Genomic DNA, 19,238 nt, shown 5'->3' on the forward strand with positions numbered 1-19,238 from the left:
GTTATTTGACTTATTTGAAAAGCTTAGCTTATTACAAATCTTTGTCACATCATTTTGTATATGATCGCCTTTGCTGACTGGTTATTATGATAATAATCATAGCAAAGTGATTTAAATAACCGGTTTTATCAGTATATGTACAGAGTTCTTCCACACATTTTTCTACTTGCTTTCAATTCATCAGTGTTTAGATATTTTGCACTGCTGCAGAATCATGATCAGCAGGAAAGTTTACATCTATTTTCTTAACAATAGAAGGTTCTTCTGTAGTATTGGAAGATACAGCTGAGTATCAAGGTCCGTAAATTCTACTGATAAAACATGGGAGCATTAATGCATTTAGTCTATATGCAGACAAAAAAAAATGACAGTGGAGTTCAGATTAAATTGTAAGGCATGTTTCTGTGCTTGCTGTTTAGACAACTTGAATTTAGACTCTTTTTGTATCATATTTTCTTATCTCTGGTAAAGCAATAAAGGGGTGGTTTCCATTGCACATTACTGTGGAAGAGAACCAAGGAAGGGAGAATGAACTCCCTTCATGAATCAAATGCAAGCTTCTCAAAGCTACGTAGCTTACTGTGTTTCAATAGTAGAAGCTTTGTGGAAACACCCTGCTAACCTTAATGTTAGGACCTAACGTCAGTATCTTGAGCCAGTCGCCGCTAGTGCAAAAAAATTGTTGAAGATGAGGGTTTTGTTTTATTTATCTAGTTAATGGTAAATGTGCTAAAGCAGTGAAGTCAGTTAGTTAACTGTGATAGCTAGACACTTGTAGATTGTGAAAATAGCAATGCAGAAATGGTCAGTTGAAAACACAATTTAAAATTGTTTTATTATACCTGTTGTTACTAGGTAGAGGATGAAACTGTTTTACATAACATTCCGTATATGGGAGATGAAGTGCTTGACCAGGATGGTACCTTTATTGAAGAACTGATCAAGAACTATGATGGGAAAGTGCATGGAGACAGAGGTGAGCCCAAACACTCAGGTATACTAATCCCTTCTTCCTACATAAATAATTGTTTTCAGTGTTGCTTGTTAAGGCCTGATGCTTGATTTTTACAGTAGTATCTCTAGAATCCCTACATTGTGTAAACATTGGGCATAACAAACTTCCTTATTTAAATATATTGCTTTGCATTTTCATAAGGCTGCAAAGTGTTAAAGTGGTAGTATGGAGAAATTAAACACATTAACTTTTTCCCTAGGCCATACAGTGATTCATCATAATGCCTAGGTGCAACTTGGAGAAGTTCTTGGTCTTCAATTTCATGCTCAGAGCTTTGGAATATAATAATGTAATGTCCCTATGTGTGTCCTGCCTAGCAGAAAGTGGCAGGAGAAGTATGCAAAACTCTGATGATGATAACACTTGTGAATGCGACTTGATAAGAATAACCTCTTGTGGATTTTGGGTTTTTTTCCTTTAAGGAAATTATTAGCTATTTAAAAACTTCCTTTCTGTAAGTCAGCTTATAGAGCAAAGTTGTATCCTTCTGTTGGTACATTATACATATATATATATATATATATATATATACACACATATATATATATGTATTCTTAGGTGTAGTTTACCTCTTACTCTGTGTGGGAGCTAGACTACATGCGATGTCATCTGTCTCTTACTTCACTGAGACTTCAGCAAACTAGCAACCTTTCACTTGCTCTATATGCCCACTCAGAACTGGCTTATATAAGCCTGAACTTTACAGTTGTAAAGGTTTCTCTGACTACTCTGCTTCCCCCTTCACAGAAACATTACCTGCCCCCCCCCCCCCCCCCCCCCCCATGGGGAATCATTTCTTAAAATTGTTTATATTCCTGTTAATGCTGGAGTGACTGAGAAAGAGAACTACATTTTTGAGTACATTGTGTGCCACTCATGAAGGTTAAGCCTGTGATTCAATAATAAATACTACTCAGTCCTACACCAGTCTTGTTAATGTCCTCAGAATAGCTGGTGCCTTTATATTTCATGAGGAACACAAAATGTTTCATGGGGTTTTGCCTTTGGATTTTTTTACAGATTTACTGATTACTGACATCCTTGTCAGAAAACTGGTTATGTCAAAATGGTGACATTACTAGTAAATGTTTTCTATTATTGATTTAATTTATTATTAAATGAGTCTAGCTTTAAAATTAATCTCATTTCACTGTCTCGAGTCCCAAGTTTATGATGGCAATTACTGTTATTATCAGTCCCTCAAAACTATATATCAAAAGTAGAAAGATGGAGTTTTAGTCTCCCAACAGCTAGCATTCTTGTGTGACTGTAATTAAATGTAAATGCTGTGGGAATCTGTAATCCAGAAACATTCCCATGTAGGAGTCAGAATTGTAAACTAGCTCTGTAATTGCACTTTTGGGAGAGAAATTCATACTAACCTGTATATTAAGAGTTCTGTTTAAAACATCCAAATGAAGTACCTGCCTGTTTTCATTGTCTACATAGGAATAAAACTATTAGCTTCCTTCAAGTTGTAGTTTGATGTCCAACCCCAGTCCAGGTTCAAAAGGATGGTGATAAGCACTACAGTTCCCACACAGTTCACGGTTATTTTTTGAAAAATAACAGCAGCCTCTGTCAACACTAACTATGACTTTCCTTTCTGCAGAAATGCCTTATTGTCTGTCTGTGCTGCCCTCTGAATTTCACAGCAGAATATAAGCTAATAAGCAGATATATGCAGCATTGTATCCTTCAGTTTTCTCTTGATTTTTTTTGTATATAACTGTATTCTTTTTTTATCGCCTTGCCAGTGGGGTCTATAGTGGGGAAGTGAATGCTATGGAACTACCAACCAAAAATCTCTGGGGATTCCCTAGCTGTCCAAGGATAGCTTCACAGGCTGTTTGCATGCATTGCCAGGCTGTCTTAACCCAACCATGTTGGAATTTGGATTCTGGCATAAAGACTCTTAAATAGTCTAGCTAGTAAGTAATTTTTTTATCTTCCAGGGAAGAGAGATTTATTTATGTCTACTGGTATGAAGCACAGGGAGTCGGGAAAAGGAAAATTTCAACAAGTTTCCTTTTCCCCTTCTCAGTTGTCAGTCTAGAGAAATAAATACTGAGTATTTTTAACTCTTCTCAGTTCATATGTTGAAGCTAAGAGGGAAAAATATGAAATTGTTTTTCATAAACTACAGCATTTGCCATAATTTAATTCAAGTGTAGGGAGGATTAAAAATACTTCATATACACCTTGTGCTTTTCTGTTCACTCCCAATTTTGCTGAATTTCAGAATGTGGATTTATCAATGATGAAATATTTGTTGAGCTGGTCAATGCACTTGGTCAATATAGTGATGATGAAGATGATGATGATGGAGATGATAATCCTGATGAAAGAGATGACAAGCAAAAAGATCGGGAAGGTAACAGGATGGGTATGTCTGTCTGCAGACTTTAAAAATTAAAACCAAAAAACCCTTTTCTTTAATCACTCAATAAATTTGTTCAAACCCTTCTACTTGATAGTTTTCAGGTCTAAAGTAGCATCATTTTCTTCATCATTTCCTTTGCCATTTAGTTAAAGAGTTGCACAGAGAATACTACGAAAGGTGCTTTTGCCAATTTTTGTTTATCTGCAAACTGACACAGTCAAACGCACCAAAAATCAGTCGGGTATCTGTCTAAGAAATGCTTTGGTACTCCTCAGAAAATGAAATATTATTATTCTAAGGTAGGCAGAGTTCTGAATTGCCATCTCCATCTGCTGGTGAAATAATGGTTTCTCCAAATTTTACTGGTAGAGTTCTCTCAGCAGGAAAGATCACTTAATGCAGTTTAAGTTGTCTGTAATTTAGAAATAAAAACCTTTGCTTCTTTTTTTTTTTTATTAGGATTTTGGCGAAGTCCCCCTTTCTCTGAACACCTCCTTGAAGTAGCAAAGGAGCAGAAATATAATTTTTTTTGTTTTCCAAATTTTTTGCTTCTTTGACAGAGAAAGAAAGCCACCCACCTCGGAGATTTCCTTCTGACAAGATATTTGAAGCCATTTCCTCAATGTTTCCAGACAAGGGTACAGCAGAAGAATTGAAAGAGAAGTAAGAAAGTATTTCTTAGGTTATATTGCTGTGTTGCATTATGAAACAAAGATTCCTTGACTTCGTTAAATATTTTTTGATTAGGAATGGTCCCCCTTGTAGCTAGGTTCTGTGGCAGTTGTGTAACTTCTGCAAGTGACACTTGAAGGGAATTGGCTGTTCCCACCGAGTCAAAACAATACAGAGGTGTTTATTAGCCTTCCTTTCAAACTATTGAAAAGTGGGTGCTTGCATGTGTTTAATAATCTATGTTATTTTTCTGAGGTGGCAAAATAAAAGCTTGTGTTTAAAAAAAAAAAAAAAGTCCCCTTTTTGGAGTTAGTGAGTAACAGTGAGTAATATATATGATGAGATGACGGTCCAGAAATGCATTCTTTCCTAGCCAATTTTATATTTGTATTAATGAGTATGGAATTAATAACTTGTCACATCACTGACAGATTGACCTTTCTACCTGGCACATATTTCTTAAATTTTTTTTTAATTTGTCACTGAAAATGCAGAGTGGTACTGCAATCAAAAATTACTTTTTGTTTTTTTATTATACTGAATAAATAACTTCTATTTCTTTCTTTTAAGATACAAAGAACTCACTGAGCAGCAGCTTCCCGGAGCTCTTCCTCCTGAATGCACACCAAACATAGATGGACCAAATGCTAAATCTGTTCAGAGGGAGCAAAGCCTGCACTCTTTTCACACACTCTTCTGTAGGCGCTGTTTTAAATATGATTGCTTCTTACATCGTAAGTACAATTATAGTGTGCTTGTATATCTCTTATTTTTTTACAAGTTAGGAAACTTAAAAGTACCATAAGATGCAATACAGAAAGAAGGAAAGAGAAGAAAAAATAAAAGCAGTAATATCGCTAAAGTTTACGAAAACAACTTGTCCATGTTGACATCATTTTGCAGTGAAAACTATACCTCAAAAAACTGAATGCACCTGTTTGGGATAGTTTGTTATCCTTTTTGCATTTAGGAGTTCATATAGAATTCCTGGCTTGGACCAACCTGTAATGTTACTTCTCTTTTTATAGTGTTCAAGAAAACTACATTGTTTTCTACTACTATTGCTGTGTTACACTTTCTCAGTTTGTGCATGCAGAATGGAATATATTTCTCCATAAAAATACCTTGTTATTCATCAGACTTGCTTCACTTTCCAGCAGGGAGAATGAATATCCATGAACAGTTTTCTCTTTTATTCTCTCAGGTTACTTTCTAGCCACTTGTACCTGGTGATTTGAAGAAGAATTGTTTCAGACAGTTGAGTTTTAGAAATTGTGATATCCTTTCCACTGAATTGCTTTCACGTTGCCCCATTCTTTTGGGGGAAGGATTTAACAAGAGTGTTAGCAATGATGTTAGTTTCCATTTGCAAAGTGTGAAGAATAAGAGAGATTCTGAAGTGTTACTTGAGACAATTCTTTCTCTGAGAACAGTCTCAAATGTAAAGGGGAACCTAACGGTCAAATATGAAGTGGTGTCAACTTGTAGTTGAATACTATGATGCCCCCTATTTCAAATTAATTTTCTCTTTTGACTTAACGGTTCATTTGCACGTTCCACTGTGAGTGTGCATGCATGTTCATTTGGAAATCTTTGTGCTTTGTCAGCAGCTCCTCATCCAGCACACATGCAATCTGCCTGTATTTGTACTTCACATTGAAGGCTTTACACAATGCTGCTGCTTTTCAGTATCCCTTAGTTGCCTTTCAATTTGAGGAGGAACTGGAGTTGTTCTCAGATGGTGGGGGAGGGGGGGAGCTTTTCCTGCTCCCAGTTTCTTTAGTGTTTGTGGCTTTTGGAGTTAGGTCTGTTAGTTTCAGTTTCTCCTTGCATTCTGTTGGCAGGCCTTGCTTGAAAACACAAAGAAGCTCTTACTTCTGAATAATGTTTAAGAACAATAAGTTTCTGGAGGTACAGCTGCTGCCTTGTCCATCCAGCTTCAACACAACGTGTTCTGTGAAGCTGTAGGCTTTGTTTAGAAGTATCTTAGCCTGGATGATTCATTCCAAGAAGTGCTGTGTGCAGCCTTAGTCTGTAGGACAGGGAAGTGAAGCTGTATACTACCTCTTGGCAAACCCATTTGTCTGGCAGTGGTTTTACAAGTTCTTGACACTCTCAATAGTCTAGCAAGGAGATTGAGTACCAGTCTAGTTTTACTTTTAAGTGAACAAGAAAGCATTGTCCAGACATAGTGAGAACAAACTTTTTGCAGTAGCACCCCAGAAGATTTTAGGTACTTCTGCAACAGTGGTTTTAGGCCATTTTTCCTTAAAGTTTATAAACTTTCCAAAGTTTATAATTTTATAAACTTGTAGGAGTTTTCCAGTGAAGATACGGGCTCCTTTAAAATACACCTATATTTGATTATTTACACAGTTTATATAGATTTGCCTTTCATAGCCATTTTTGCAGATTGTTAGAAGTAGAACTGAAAGGATCCACAGACCACATTTTGGTACCTACGACTCTGGGGAGCCTGGTATTACCAGTCCACAGTTTTGAGGCACCAACTCTGTGAGACTTCTTTTCTTTTAGTGCTGTAAAGGACAGGTTCATAGTATTGAGCATTTTGACATGTTCTTAAGTGCCAGATTCAGCTGATGACAAAGTCCAGAGTCATGTCACTGATCGGCTGTAGGACCTCAGTTCCCACATTAGCAGCGTCCTTTAAGCTGAAAGTGTTGTGCCCCCTTTCTCTGTGTTCATAACCTTTAGATGGAAGACAAAGTGTTTATGCTAAAAGTTTGCCTAAGTTCTTCTTGCTGGTGATTTTTGGTAAGTCCCTTAAACAAGTCAGTATTCTTTCCAAAGTGGTGTATGTCCAAGACTTCATTTTAAACCATGCCTCGTACTTAAAAAAGCCCAAACTTTAAGTCATCTCTTCAGGTTTTCAGGGCTGTAGCAGAAAGAAGGAAGAATAACACTTCCACTGTGGAGGCATTCAAGATGTACCTTTGTGTCAAGATGGAGTGTGAAATTACCGATTATGATAATGCTCTTCATGACAGTTTATGCAGCACGTGCGTTGTCACTGATAAAAATATGTTTGATACTTGATCGTTGTAAAGAGATCTCTTCAAGAGTGATTTGCGCATTCACTATGTAGCCTCCAGACTGGATGCTGAATGTAGTAAACTGATGGTTCAGTCACCATTCCCTGAAGACATACACAAATCCCACCTCTACAATGACTGGTCACTGCTTTGGATGCATTGCTTCCTTCTGCTTTTGTCTCTAGTAACACCAAAGAAAGGATTGTTTTCTGTCTGTGTGTCTGTCTGTGTGTCTGTCTAGAGCTAGGAATTTATCTGTTAAAAACTGAGAGAGTCACTTGTATGACCTCCTCACTTTCTGTGAAGTTTTAAGACTGTTGGTCAAAAGCCACCAGATTAATTGCTGGGAATAAGTAACTCATCAAAAAAAGACTACTCTGTTTATTGGAAGGCTGCACTAGCAATTTTCAGTGTCTCTGCAACAATTTAACAATTTAACTTTTTAAAAAAGTTGATAACATTTCTACTAGAACCCTAATCAGTTGCCCCTATGTTCTACTTCATGCAATTGCCAAGCACTACAGGATGATGTCCTGGCTTCTGCAGATGACATTTTTGATGAATTACTTTGGTAATTTGGTGGGCTACAGTGATCAGATTCGTATTTTGAAAGGCACAAATCTCTGGAGAAGGCATAGAGAATTAAAAAAATACAGGAATTCTATTAGGTCTGGTTTTGATTTCTGTAATTCCCCCTCTTAGATTCCATTTTTGTTAAGATTAGCCTTATTTTATGTAGTTTCAAATATTTATTCTAGAACATTTGAGTTAAATATTGGAAAAGTTATCATTAGATTTTTAACGTGTCAAGTCCCCTTGACGACCTGGCAATCCCTTTATGTGCAGGTGATGACATTACTGAAAAAACTTGTGTACCGACTTCATTTGCTGACAGCAAGGAATTATGCCTAAATGTCTGGACTAACAAAGAATTTAGAAGAAGGAAAAATATCAGGTAGGGAGAATTTCCCGAATAGCTTGACTGTGAAGCAAATGTACATTTCAGGCTAACCTGTTGCCTGTGTACTTTCACATTATGAAAAATATGAGAATTGAGCCCATTGGGGATGAGACAGGTAATAAATCTCAAAGACAGAAAACATGCTCAGTGAAGCAGTTTTAGAATGACTTTCTTAAGGAAATTATTGAAGAAATACGGAGTTTAGTTATTTAGGAAATTCTGCAAAGTCGTCTTTGATTTTGAAAAAAAATTGCTACTGATATTTGCAAGATTCATAATACAGCTGTACGAACAGTTTTATTCTTGTTCTGGGTCCTTTCTTTGTAATAAGCCTCCCAAAAAAATACCTCGCAACAGCGGTGGTAGATTCTGACTATAGTTGTCAGTACTATACTGTGTTGGGTGTTTTTGAAATAGTGGAATACAGGGTATGATTCTAATATTAAGTATCAGATACAGTGTATTTTTGAGGTCTCACTGGTTTAAAAAGTCAAACATTGATTTGTTTCACTGCATTACAAACTAAACATTTCTTCATTGTCTAAAGGAAAAAAAAAAATTAAAAAAATAAGTACTCATTTTAGGACCTAGCACAAATTTTAGGACCTAGTTCTCACCTTAGAACTTGTGAGAGAAATGTTTGCATCTGCAAGTGACATGTAAAAAGAATAGTTTTGATTTCTGCACATTGCAGCAGTCTAATATGGATCATGGATTGCAAATGTTTTACTGTTCTTTTGCATTGTTGCAAAATTATTTTCCTTGTGGTATGAAGAGAAGGTAAAACAGTTATGTGGAAGAAAACCCCTGAATGAATGAAATGGTATACTTTGCAAATTTAAAAATGTGGGGGTTTTCCCTTCTGCTGTTGGGTGGGTGGCTCCCATCATCTCATTGTTTCTTAAAAGCTGGAAACAGGTGGAATAGCTTGGCATCAAATTGCAAGGTTTCTCTGTTATTTAACATTTTACCTACAGAATGCATGAACACTTCAAGGATATGTGAAACATACGAGAAGTGACATACCACGTAAAAGCTTTAAACTGGAATGTGGGGGAAGAAAGAGTGCTAATAGCAACAATATGCATAAATTACATTCCTATACTTGCTTGTAAATAATTTTTACATATCTATATGTCTGTATGTGGAAAATTGAAGCTTTTTTGTGTTTCCAGAGAAATATATTGCATTTTATAAATCTGGAGAAAGCGATGCAATATTTAATTAGTGATACTTTTTACACTGTTTATACCTTTTTAAGAAAGCCTTGGAAGAATACATTGCTTCCCTGAGGTTCCCATGTGCTGCTGTCATTAATACAGGCATAACATTATAGAATTTATGATTTGATTTCCAGCATACCTTCCCTTATGGGAGGGGAACATGAAGTGATGGTTCCAAGATGGAGTGGTTTCATCAGAGAATCTCCCTTAAGAAGTGCTCACCACCACCGGTCACCCTCCCCACTGGTGCCAAAACAAGTGCTTATGGAGCTACGCTGCAAACCAGATCACTGAAATGAGATTTGCTCAGAGAAGTTGCGGATGCCCCATCCCTGGACTTGTTCAAGGCCGGGTTGGATGGGGCTTTGAGCAACCTGGACTAGTGGAAGGTGTCCCTGCCCATGGCAGCAGGGCTGGACTAGATGATTTTTAAGGTCCCTTCCAACCCAAACCAATCTATGATTCTATGAAAAACTTTGTGAAGATATATGTGAGCTCTGCCCACATTCTTTAAAAGGGAAGGGACTGCATTTTAAAAGTTCAGTCTTGAAAGCCTAGTGGACTATTATAAAGAGAAGTCTCGTGTACAGTCTAGAAATAAGATGAGGAGGAAAGCCTATGGTGGTGGCTTATTGAAGGAGAAGGATGTGTGTGGTGTTGATACAGAATGGCCCTTCTTACGGATTAATATGGGTGAGAGGGGAGGGATTTCTTCTTTCAGTTTGAACATTAGCACTTTTTATTCACTGAGTGTTGAAAAACTTAACTGCAAGTTACAGTTGCCTAGCTGCAACTGTGGTAAAACTGCAGCATAAGTGCTTTTACAGTTTTTGGGAATCATGTATCTTCAGACAAGCGTCTTTTGTAGGCCTTCATGGAGTGTAAGGAAACAGACAGCTAGCACTGAGTAGTGGTTTTTGGTTGTTGCTTTGTGGTGTTTTTTTTTTTTAAACTTGAGTGCATTCTCCATTTTTGTTCCTTGCAGTTGTGTATGCCACTATTAGCGCATTTAAGGGGAAAAAGTATTTATCTATCTATATAGATATCTATCTATATAGATACATATTAAAACAAAAAAATTGTTCCTTGAGCATGGAGGAATTTTTTTAAAAAAGAGAATTGCAGAAAACTAAGGATTGTATTTCAAAAAGCTCCTAATATAATTTGGGAACATGAGTTCTGGTGAGAGTCTAGCTGCAGGTTTTCCAGGCTTCAGTTAAGTAAGGGATACAGAAGAGTTCCCAAGACTTCCAGCAAAACCAGGAAAGTCAGTCTCTCTGAAAACATCCTGCTATGAGGCAGGGATTGCATGAGGGGAGAGCTGGTAGGGATGAGCTCTGGCAAAGTGAATGGGTAGGAAACTCTGCCATGCTGTTAATAAAGCTGCTCATGTTGCATCTGTAACGTACCCAGTTCTGCTCCATTCTGAGTCACTGTTCTGCAACTTATACAGAGTTATACAGAGTCCGTCAGATACATGAGCAGACACTTCTTTGCAAGTTGCAGACTTAACTGTGGTTGTTCTCATCCATAGTGACTGTGCGACGCTAACTTATTGTTACCCTGCAGCTGGGATATAGGAACTGAACTCTTATCACCTGTCAGCTTAGTTGGAGTGCTGATAAACTAATAGAGTAAAAATGCTTATGTGTCCTTCTCACTAACAAAAATGAAAAGTGGGTCCATTACCTTTCCAAAGTGTGTGGGGTTGGATTTTTTGACAAGATAGAAACTGAACACCTGAATCTTACGGATTGAGAGATGATCATGCATTAATAGGAGAAGCCCTGAATAATTCTGTTTAACATGGTAACAGAAGTAAAGTCTATTCTGTTTGTTGGGAAGGGAGATATAGCAAGTCTTCCTTGATACACAAAACAAATGTGATGATTGTCTTCACTGATGTAAATGGGCACGTGTGAAACTTACCCATGTGCTGTCTCTGTGTATTTAAATGGTAAGTCAAATGTCACTAGATGGGGTTTATTTTGTGTTTTTTTCCATTTGTTACCATTTTTATTGGTAAACCTTGTGTTTTGGATACTGTTTGAGGTTAGATATTTAATGTATTTTTTATATTAAAACTTACAAATGTGATGTCTTGATTCAACAGCATTCCACGCAACTCCTAATACTTATAAACGAAAGAATACAGAAACAGCATTAGATAATAAGCCTTGTGGACCGCACTGTTATCAACATCTGGTAAGATAGTGAATTTTAACATATGAAATTAAGTGCTAGTGCTAGCTGCAGTATAGCAAGCTACACTTAGTGTAAGGACATGCTGTATCTATGATTAGTGCATATACTTGTGGGCCACTTGCAGTCAAGTATGTTATCTTCAGTTTGTGCGAAAGAAGAGAGTTAGACTTTCATTTGATGATTGGAAGTTAAGTAGGAATAATTTTTAGCTCTATTGGATGTAGCCTGAGATATTTGTAGGGAAGAAAGATTATTACCTCCTAATAATGTATTGCTGCTATTGTGTCCATCTAGTCAAAGAACTGGGTCTTACAGACTTAGTGCTCTCTTAAGTTATAGCACAACTAAAAATTATAAAGGCTTTTTAGTTTGCTGAAGGTGAATTCCATCCAGTATTTGTGCTCTTAAGAAACAGGATGGAAATTAATAAGGGGAAATCCTTAATAATGTAATTTCAAATCTCTCTCACACTTCTGAATTTTTTAATATGAGAAACCATGTAACCTTCCAGTCTAAAAACTTGCTACGCATTGTCCTACCCCTTTCCACTAGAAAACAAATTACCAGTGATTGCATTTTAAAAAACGCAGAACGCATATTGTTTAAGTGCCATGTGCAAGAAGAGTTCTTGTATGTTGAAGGGTATTCTCTGTGGGAAATTCTCATTTTTTTTCTGTCATCTAGGAAAATAGAAATTTGAATACTGAATTATTTTTCACTTGGCAGCCAAAATGGAAGTGGAACCGAAATACTGACATAAGTACTTTGTAAATGTAGATTTCTTTTTTTTTTTTATGATCTCATCAAAAGTATTTATGTTCATGGTTAGAGTACATTTAACTGGAATTTGTGTGTACATGATTAATTTGTAGAATAATGCAAAGTTACACAGTATGCAAGTAGAGTGTGTTCTCCCCCCAGTTCCTGACCACAGGTGAAAACGCTTTTTAATTCTTTTACTGAAAATTGTAATGTTTTGTATTTAGGAAGGTGCAAAGGAGTTTGCAGCTGCCTTGACCGCTGAGCGTATAAAGACACCACCAAAGCGCCCAGGTGGCCGCCGAAGGGGAAGACTTCCAAACAACACCAGCAGACCCAGCACGCCAACAATAAATGTATTGGAATCAAAAGACACAGATAGTGATAGAGAAGCTGGAACTGAAACTGGAGGAGAAAACAATGATAAAGAAGAAGAAGAAAAGAAAGATGAAACATCCAGTTCCTCTGGTAAGGCTAGTCAATGCTTCTTTATTCAATTAGCTGCAGTGCTTGAGGGGATAAAAAAAAACCAAACCAAGTTGAGCCGTGTGATCTTAGAAACCATGTATTTGGAACTGAGTGAAAAGACAGAGTAATAATATGAGTTTAATCAAATAGAACCCTGTAAGAAAATTTCCAGATTTGTCTCGATCTGTGTATAGAGGTGAGATCGTATAATTTCAATAGCTACTGTTACCTAATTTTTAACTTCTTTAAGAGGTATGTGAAAAGTGCTGTTTTGTTGTGGCACTTAGATTAGGCAACAACAAAAACCTGGGATATTTTTAACTACGGTTAATAATTTGACATTTTTAAGGGCTGTATAACACTTTTGAAACATAGCCTTGCACTGACCCATACTCTCAATTATTTATTACAGAAGCAAATTCTAGGTGTCAAACACCAATAAAGATGAAGCCAAATATTGAGCCTCCGGAGAATGTGGAATGGAGTGGTGCAGAAGCCTCAATGTTTAGAGTTCTTATTGGCACCTACTATGACAACTTCTGTGCAATTGCCAGACTGATTGGGACCAAAACGTGCAGGCAGGTAAGAAGGGAAGCTACTTACTAAGGATGATAGCGTTTTACTTTTAAAACTGAAGTGTAGAAATACTAGTATTGATTACTAAACGAGAAAATTAGTTAATTTTCTTGGTTTTCCCAAGAATGCTATGATCTAGAATTCATGCCACAAATATATAAAAGTTAGTTTAAAAACTGTTTTTAAATTAAATTTACAGGAGGTTTAAATTAGACTATCTGTTCTTAAATGACAAAAATAATCAACTTTAAATGTATTGAAAAGAGACTATGACTGGATATAATCTGTAAGTTGTTGGTTGGAGGAAATCATACTAACTTAGAAAATGAGCAACTTTCTACTAGTGAGAGATTTATCGTGGATGTATTATGGTATCTCTTGTTAGGTGTATGAGTTTAGAGTAAAGGAATCTAGTATTATTGCTCCAGTCCCTGCTGAAGATGTTGATACTCCTCCCAGAAAGAAGAAAAGGAAACACAGGTAAATCTGTTACTACGTAACCTTAGCATAACAATAAATTGGAGATACAGGGGATCAGAACAGAAAGTATTTTGGAGGAAAAGTCATGTAACTCTTCTCGTTTTGCTTCCAAAAACAAAATTTGCAGCAATAAAACAAAATGGTGTTTTGGTTTCAGACAAAAGTCTTACGGCATCGGCAAGTATAACCTTCCACTTCTCTTCCTCTCTCCCTTCTTTTTAGCCTCTTTAACAGCCAGAATCTTGTTAGCAGATTCTTGTAGGTATATTGCTGCAAGTAGTCAAACTAAATTTAGATTAGAAATACTCTACACAGCTTGTTATAACATTCAAGATATTGCGGTATAACTTTTTTTGCAGCAATAAATATTAAATTTACAAGCGTTATAATGGGATTCAATAGTGATTATATGGTATTTTGTAAATGAAAACTCATGGGTTTTTTATGGTGAAGTGTATTCCATTAAGATTCAGATGATCAGGAAGCAAAAATGTTGTAGCAAACTAGTAGGATTGCCTTTTTTTTCTTTGAGGCACTATTCCTTTGTAGCACCCCAGTTTCATTATCAACTAGAACTTCAACTAAAGAACAAGGTTGACAAGTTATTATTTAAAGTAAAGCTGCAATGAAGGACAAAATCAAGCTTTTTGCTGGAGCCACAAAGACCATCTGAAACAATTTCTGTTGAAATTGTAAACTTGGTGGCTACTGTCTGTCAGTGAAATGCATTTTTCTTTGAGAATCCTGAGGTTTGAAAAATGCGACTCTGCATTGACTATTTTTATTCCCAGGGATAAGAACATAGGAGATAAAAAGCTGACTGAAAATTAGCAAGAACATTCCTTTCTGCAAGCAATAAGAACATTTTTTTCCATGAAGTTTCCTATTTTTCCCCTTAATTTTCCTTATTTTCCCCCAAGTTTGTTCTTCCAGTTCTTCTCCCATCCATTCTTCTTGCTTCTGTCTTAGCCTGTCTAAGTATATTTATTATTTCCAGGCTTAGTGAAGTTCCTGATACTGGCTCAAAGATACTGTTGACATGGAGTAGAATGTTTCTGCTTTGTACCATAGAGGCAGCCGACGTGAGCTAGGAAAAGATTCAGTGAGCATCTGGAAGAGATTCTGTTCTCAGCAAAAACTATTGATTTAATGCTCTTGGCACAGTTCTCAAGTTTTTGGGCATTTGGTGGGCTTGGCTGTTTAAATCTGGAGTTATTAGCCATAGTGCAAGTTTGCAATATGCAGTTGGGAATTAGCTTGTTTTCAGATTCACACAAATTGCTATAAAAATGGTGCCACTACATCTATTTGAAAAGAGCAACTAAAAGGCTCAAATGTATTTTGAAGCTGAAATGGATTGTGTGGTTACCAGGTTGACATTGTTTTGGAGGAGTTTTGAGACTTTTTGGTTTGGGTGGTTTTTTTTCCAAATAAATAAAAGCACATACCATTACGTGGGGTTTCTTGATGTTATTTTGTTCTTATTAGTTGCCAATATAAAGACTTTTATGCTAGCAATTTAGTTTTGAAATGCCTTTTAATTTTTTTAACTCTCATTGAAGGAAGGAGGTAACTTTTTTAAATTTGATTTCACAGAATATGTGGCAATCAAGCTGTCTCCATTCTTCTATGTGCAGTAGTCTTTTAAAAAAGGAAAACCTTTTAGCCCACCTACATACTACTGTAATCTGAGCACTCTCTAAAGATGTCGCACAACTAGCAATTGGGAAAACCATCTGGAAGTCTTTCTTTGTTTCTTACGTTTCTTTGAGTTGAGTTTACTCACTCCTAGAGTAAATCCAGTCCTAGAGCCAGGAAGAGGAAGGCTATTCTGTCCTGTTTGCGGTTTTCCATTGCAAGGGACTTACTGGTCTGCAGGTTTTCCATGTGTACGTGTGGTAGACAGCCTTCGAGCAAAAGCAGCATTCACTGAAGAGAAAAGCAGCAGCAGAAGGCTGCTCCTAACTGATTTGGTAGCAGATTTTCTTACAAGACGTTGCCTATTTCCCATGCAATCTTAGTGCATGTGTAGGCATACTGTGAGCAACTAGCTGGCAAGACTACACCCCTCTTGGATGGTAAAAGAGATTCTCTCCCTCCTTCCAATGTCATTTTTGTTAGATAGCCATAATAAGGCTGATTAATGAGAGGAGAAGACTTTTTATATAGTTGGTTTTTTGGAGAGCCGGTAAGTGTCAGAGCTTGTCCCATGTATCGGAGACTATCCTCGCAGTTTGTGAAAACTCTGCTTTGCTGGAGGAATAAGTACTTTGCATAGATGCCAATAGAAAAATCTGAACCAAGAAAGAATTCAGAAAAGCATGAGCGTATGCTGGAGGGAGAGTACTTCAGCACTGTTCATTCTCTTATGTGTATGTTTTCTTCCATTGCTGGGAGCTGAATTGTATTTGCTTTAACTAATCAGCACTCCTTCCTCTGGATTGGTAAGGATCTGTTATTGATTGTAGGGCCATATAATGCTGCTTCTTGATTATTTTTGTTTTCCTCCCCTCCCTCATCCCCTATTTGGATGTGAGTTTACTTAGTAAACTTTATTTGAAAGTATTTTCTTTTTTCCCATTTTCTCATTTTCCTCTTCCTGTCCCTGCCTTCCGCTGGACTACTGTTCCACTGCATACGTTTGAATAGCTTACGTGGTTCTGCCTAGAGTTCAGGGTGCCTTTTTACAGGGATTTAAAGTCTCACTGTTATCAGGCAAAAGGTGCAGCTGAGGCGTTGGCACAGATATTCTTATGTGCCACCTGGTTGGAAGGCTGAGTCTTAGAGTGGCGGGGAGGCCATGGATAAGATATGATTTAGGAGACTGAAAAGAAGTCTTTGAGTGATGCCAGCAAATCAAACGCTGCAAAGTTGTAACTACTTGTATTGACATAATTGGCACATATTTTGAATTTTCAGTGTTATTTCAGGTAGCAGAGTATTGCTGTGCAAAGAAAGAAATGCTAGTGTAGCCTCTTCCAAAGAATGTGTTTCTACTGCCTGATGAGCTGATACCAGTGGCTCCTAAAAACACTGGCAAAATTTGGTTGTTAGCAGAGAAGAACAATATTTTTGACAGCTTCTGTCAAAATGCTTCTGGAAACACTTTCTTTCTAAGCTGGCTATCCTGCAGATGTCAGCAACCAGATGTACAAATCCACCTGCTTGCTTGGAAACCTGCCACTGAGTTTCCAGTTTGCTTTTTTTATGAAGCTTCGAGTCACGAGTGCTTTCTCAACCTTCTGTCTTTTCCTTGCCTTTGCTTCCTGGTGCATGGGACCAGATCTCGCCTTTTCTTTCTGGTTGAGATAGCAGATTATAAGGCAGATAGATAAATTAGTTTACCTTTAGTATGGTACTCATTCAGGCTTCAGCTTTGTGCACTTATCAGGGGAACTTGCAGTGCTTCCTGGCAGTTTGTGAAAGTTACAAGCCAATGAATGTACTTGCATTAGCACAATTTGATTGTGCTAATGAAACCTCCTGTCGAATTGGTCAGTGTTGGCAGCTTAATTCATGTTGTCTTCTGTCATTCCCCACAATTCATGCTCACACTGTATGTCTCCAGCTCCTTTCTTGCTAGGGTGTCTTCCTCCTGTGACACCAATCTCCGTTACAGGAGTAGCTAAGCTGATGCCTTTGCCATTGTGACTGCCATATTTAATTTTCTATCCATTTTGAATTGTTAGTATTAATGCTTTGTTGATGGTGGCGATCTTTGTCATATTCAGGTGATCTTGTCCATACAGTCTGCACTTTCCCATAGAAACCAAAAAGTCTCAGGTGGCAACTAGTCAGCAAGTGGCATTTTACTTTTAAAATATTAGGATAGTTCTTACCTTAAAAAAAAAAAAAAGGGGGGGGGGGGGAATGTCATACTAATTGCTAATGAAATGGTGTTTTAAGAAGTCTATCCACAGAAAGCATTTAAGGGTTTGATATGCTAGTAGGTCCTTATTATCTTGGGCTGAGACAAGCTTCTGTGAAAGAATTGTTCAAAAATACGGTGTATATGTTACATTTGCCAAATACCAGCCAGACAAAAAAGAAAAGTAGTTTGATGTGCATTACTGTAATTTAAGTCAAAATTGCACTCCTCCTTTCACTTATATGGAACTGTCTTCTTACAAAGAGTCAATGTCTCATAATTCATAAATATATGTTGGTAGCCTTTTTTTCTAGAGTGAGTCACTCAATAGGAATGTCATCTATTTATTACAGTGCTCTGTAATGCTGATAGTCTTTGGATTTGTTCCCTCCCTTCAACCTCAGATACGTAGAATCATAGAATCATTAAGGTTGGAAAAGACCTCTAAGATCATTGAGTCCAACCGTCAACCCAACACCACCATGCCCACTAAACCATGTCCCTAAGTGCCGCATCTACACGTCTTTTAAATACTTCCAGGGATGGGGACTGGAAGTTGCAAGAGTTGGCTGTCGAGCACTCAATGTTAAGTCTGTAACTTAAGTTACAGAGAGTAAAGCTTTGAAAGCGCAATTGCATAGAGAATCTTGTCTACCTAGAGCTGTTGGGGTGGGGGGGCAGCATACTATTCAGTTAAAGTAGAAATTGATATCATGCTTTTATGAAAGAAGTAGCAGCTAAAAAGTCCTATTTAAGTAGTTACAGCAGGGGATATTTTTTTGAGAGTGCAACTTCTGAGTGTTTCATTCACTGAAAGGCAGGATAGCTTTCTAAGTGTTCTGTGCTGGGGTTTTCTGAGTACATGTGTCCACAAGTATTTTGGATTGCTAAGTAAATCTGCACAGAAAGTGAGGTTGCTAGGTGCAGCTAGCAGTGTATTATTTGGCCAGGGAATGAGGCTTCTCCCATATTCTCTTAATGTTGCTGTATGACATACTAAGAAACCCCAAGAAGTATAAACTTTGAAAATCCTTAATCTAAATTTTTAAAAAAAACCACCACACAACAAAAACACCACTTCTTGCAAAGGGAGTGCTTAGCTAAGCTAATGGAGAAAGAGAACACTGAAGGAAAACTGTAAGGACGTAAAAGAAAGGCATATAGAGCTTGAAGTAGAAGGGAAAAGGCTTAGCACAGTACCACCAGTCAGAACCAACTGGGGAAAAGTCTGTCCAACCAGAAGAAATACTGAGGTCGCATCAGTGTGGCAGATGTTATCTCCTGTTGTCATATACTTGGAGCTCAGCACATGAAGGGTAATACCTGGCTGTGATCTGTAGGAGACTACCAGTGTGGTGCTGGGGCCAAGTCCTGTGAAGCAAACAGTTGACAGGCCTTCACTCCCCTATTTAGACATGTCCCTGCATATCTGCAGTTCCATATCCTTCCTTCTGCTGCTGCTTCTGCCTGCTAGAAGCAGTTCCAGCAGCCTCCTCTTTGCAGGCTTTCCTTAAAGGCCATCTGAATTTAAGCATCTCTCTAGCCTGGGCTGGGTGGGAGCTGCTCGTCGGTACA

At 37.5% G+C, this 19,238-nt stretch overlaps 1 protein-coding gene across 4 annotated transcripts in view; it reads left to right on the forward strand.

Moving 5' to 3' along the window:
• EZH2 (enhancer of zeste 2 polycomb repressive complex 2 subunit) overlaps nucleotides 1-19,238 on the forward strand; it is a 51,465-nt gene that overhangs the window by 26,244 nt on the left and 5,983 nt on the right. For 3 of the 4 annotated variants that reach the window (XM_076330742.1, XM_076330738.1, XM_076330741.1), the window contains exons 5-12: nucleotides 856-976; nucleotides 3,258-3,401; nucleotides 3,959-4,061; nucleotides 4,641-4,804; nucleotides 11,421-11,512; nucleotides 12,499-12,739; nucleotides 13,152-13,321; nucleotides 13,701-13,795. In XM_076330742.1, coding sequence (XP_076186857.1) covers nucleotides 856-976; nucleotides 3,258-3,401; nucleotides 3,959-4,061; nucleotides 4,641-4,804; nucleotides 11,421-11,512; nucleotides 12,499-12,739; nucleotides 13,152-13,321; nucleotides 13,701-13,795 — 1,130 coding nt within the window. The remainder of the gene's footprint in view (nucleotides 1-855; nucleotides 977-3,257; nucleotides 3,402-3,958; nucleotides 4,062-4,640; nucleotides 4,805-11,420; nucleotides 11,513-12,498; nucleotides 12,740-13,151; nucleotides 13,322-13,700; nucleotides 13,796-19,238) is intronic. The other variant, XM_076330740.1, reaches the window with a different exon arrangement.

The sequence above is a fragment of the Aptenodytes patagonicus genome, chromosome 2, assembly GCF_965638725.1.
Source record: "Aptenodytes patagonicus chromosome 2, bAptPat1.pri.cur, whole genome shotgun sequence".
NCBI lineage: Eukaryota > Metazoa > Chordata > Aves > Sphenisciformes > Spheniscidae > Aptenodytes > Aptenodytes patagonicus.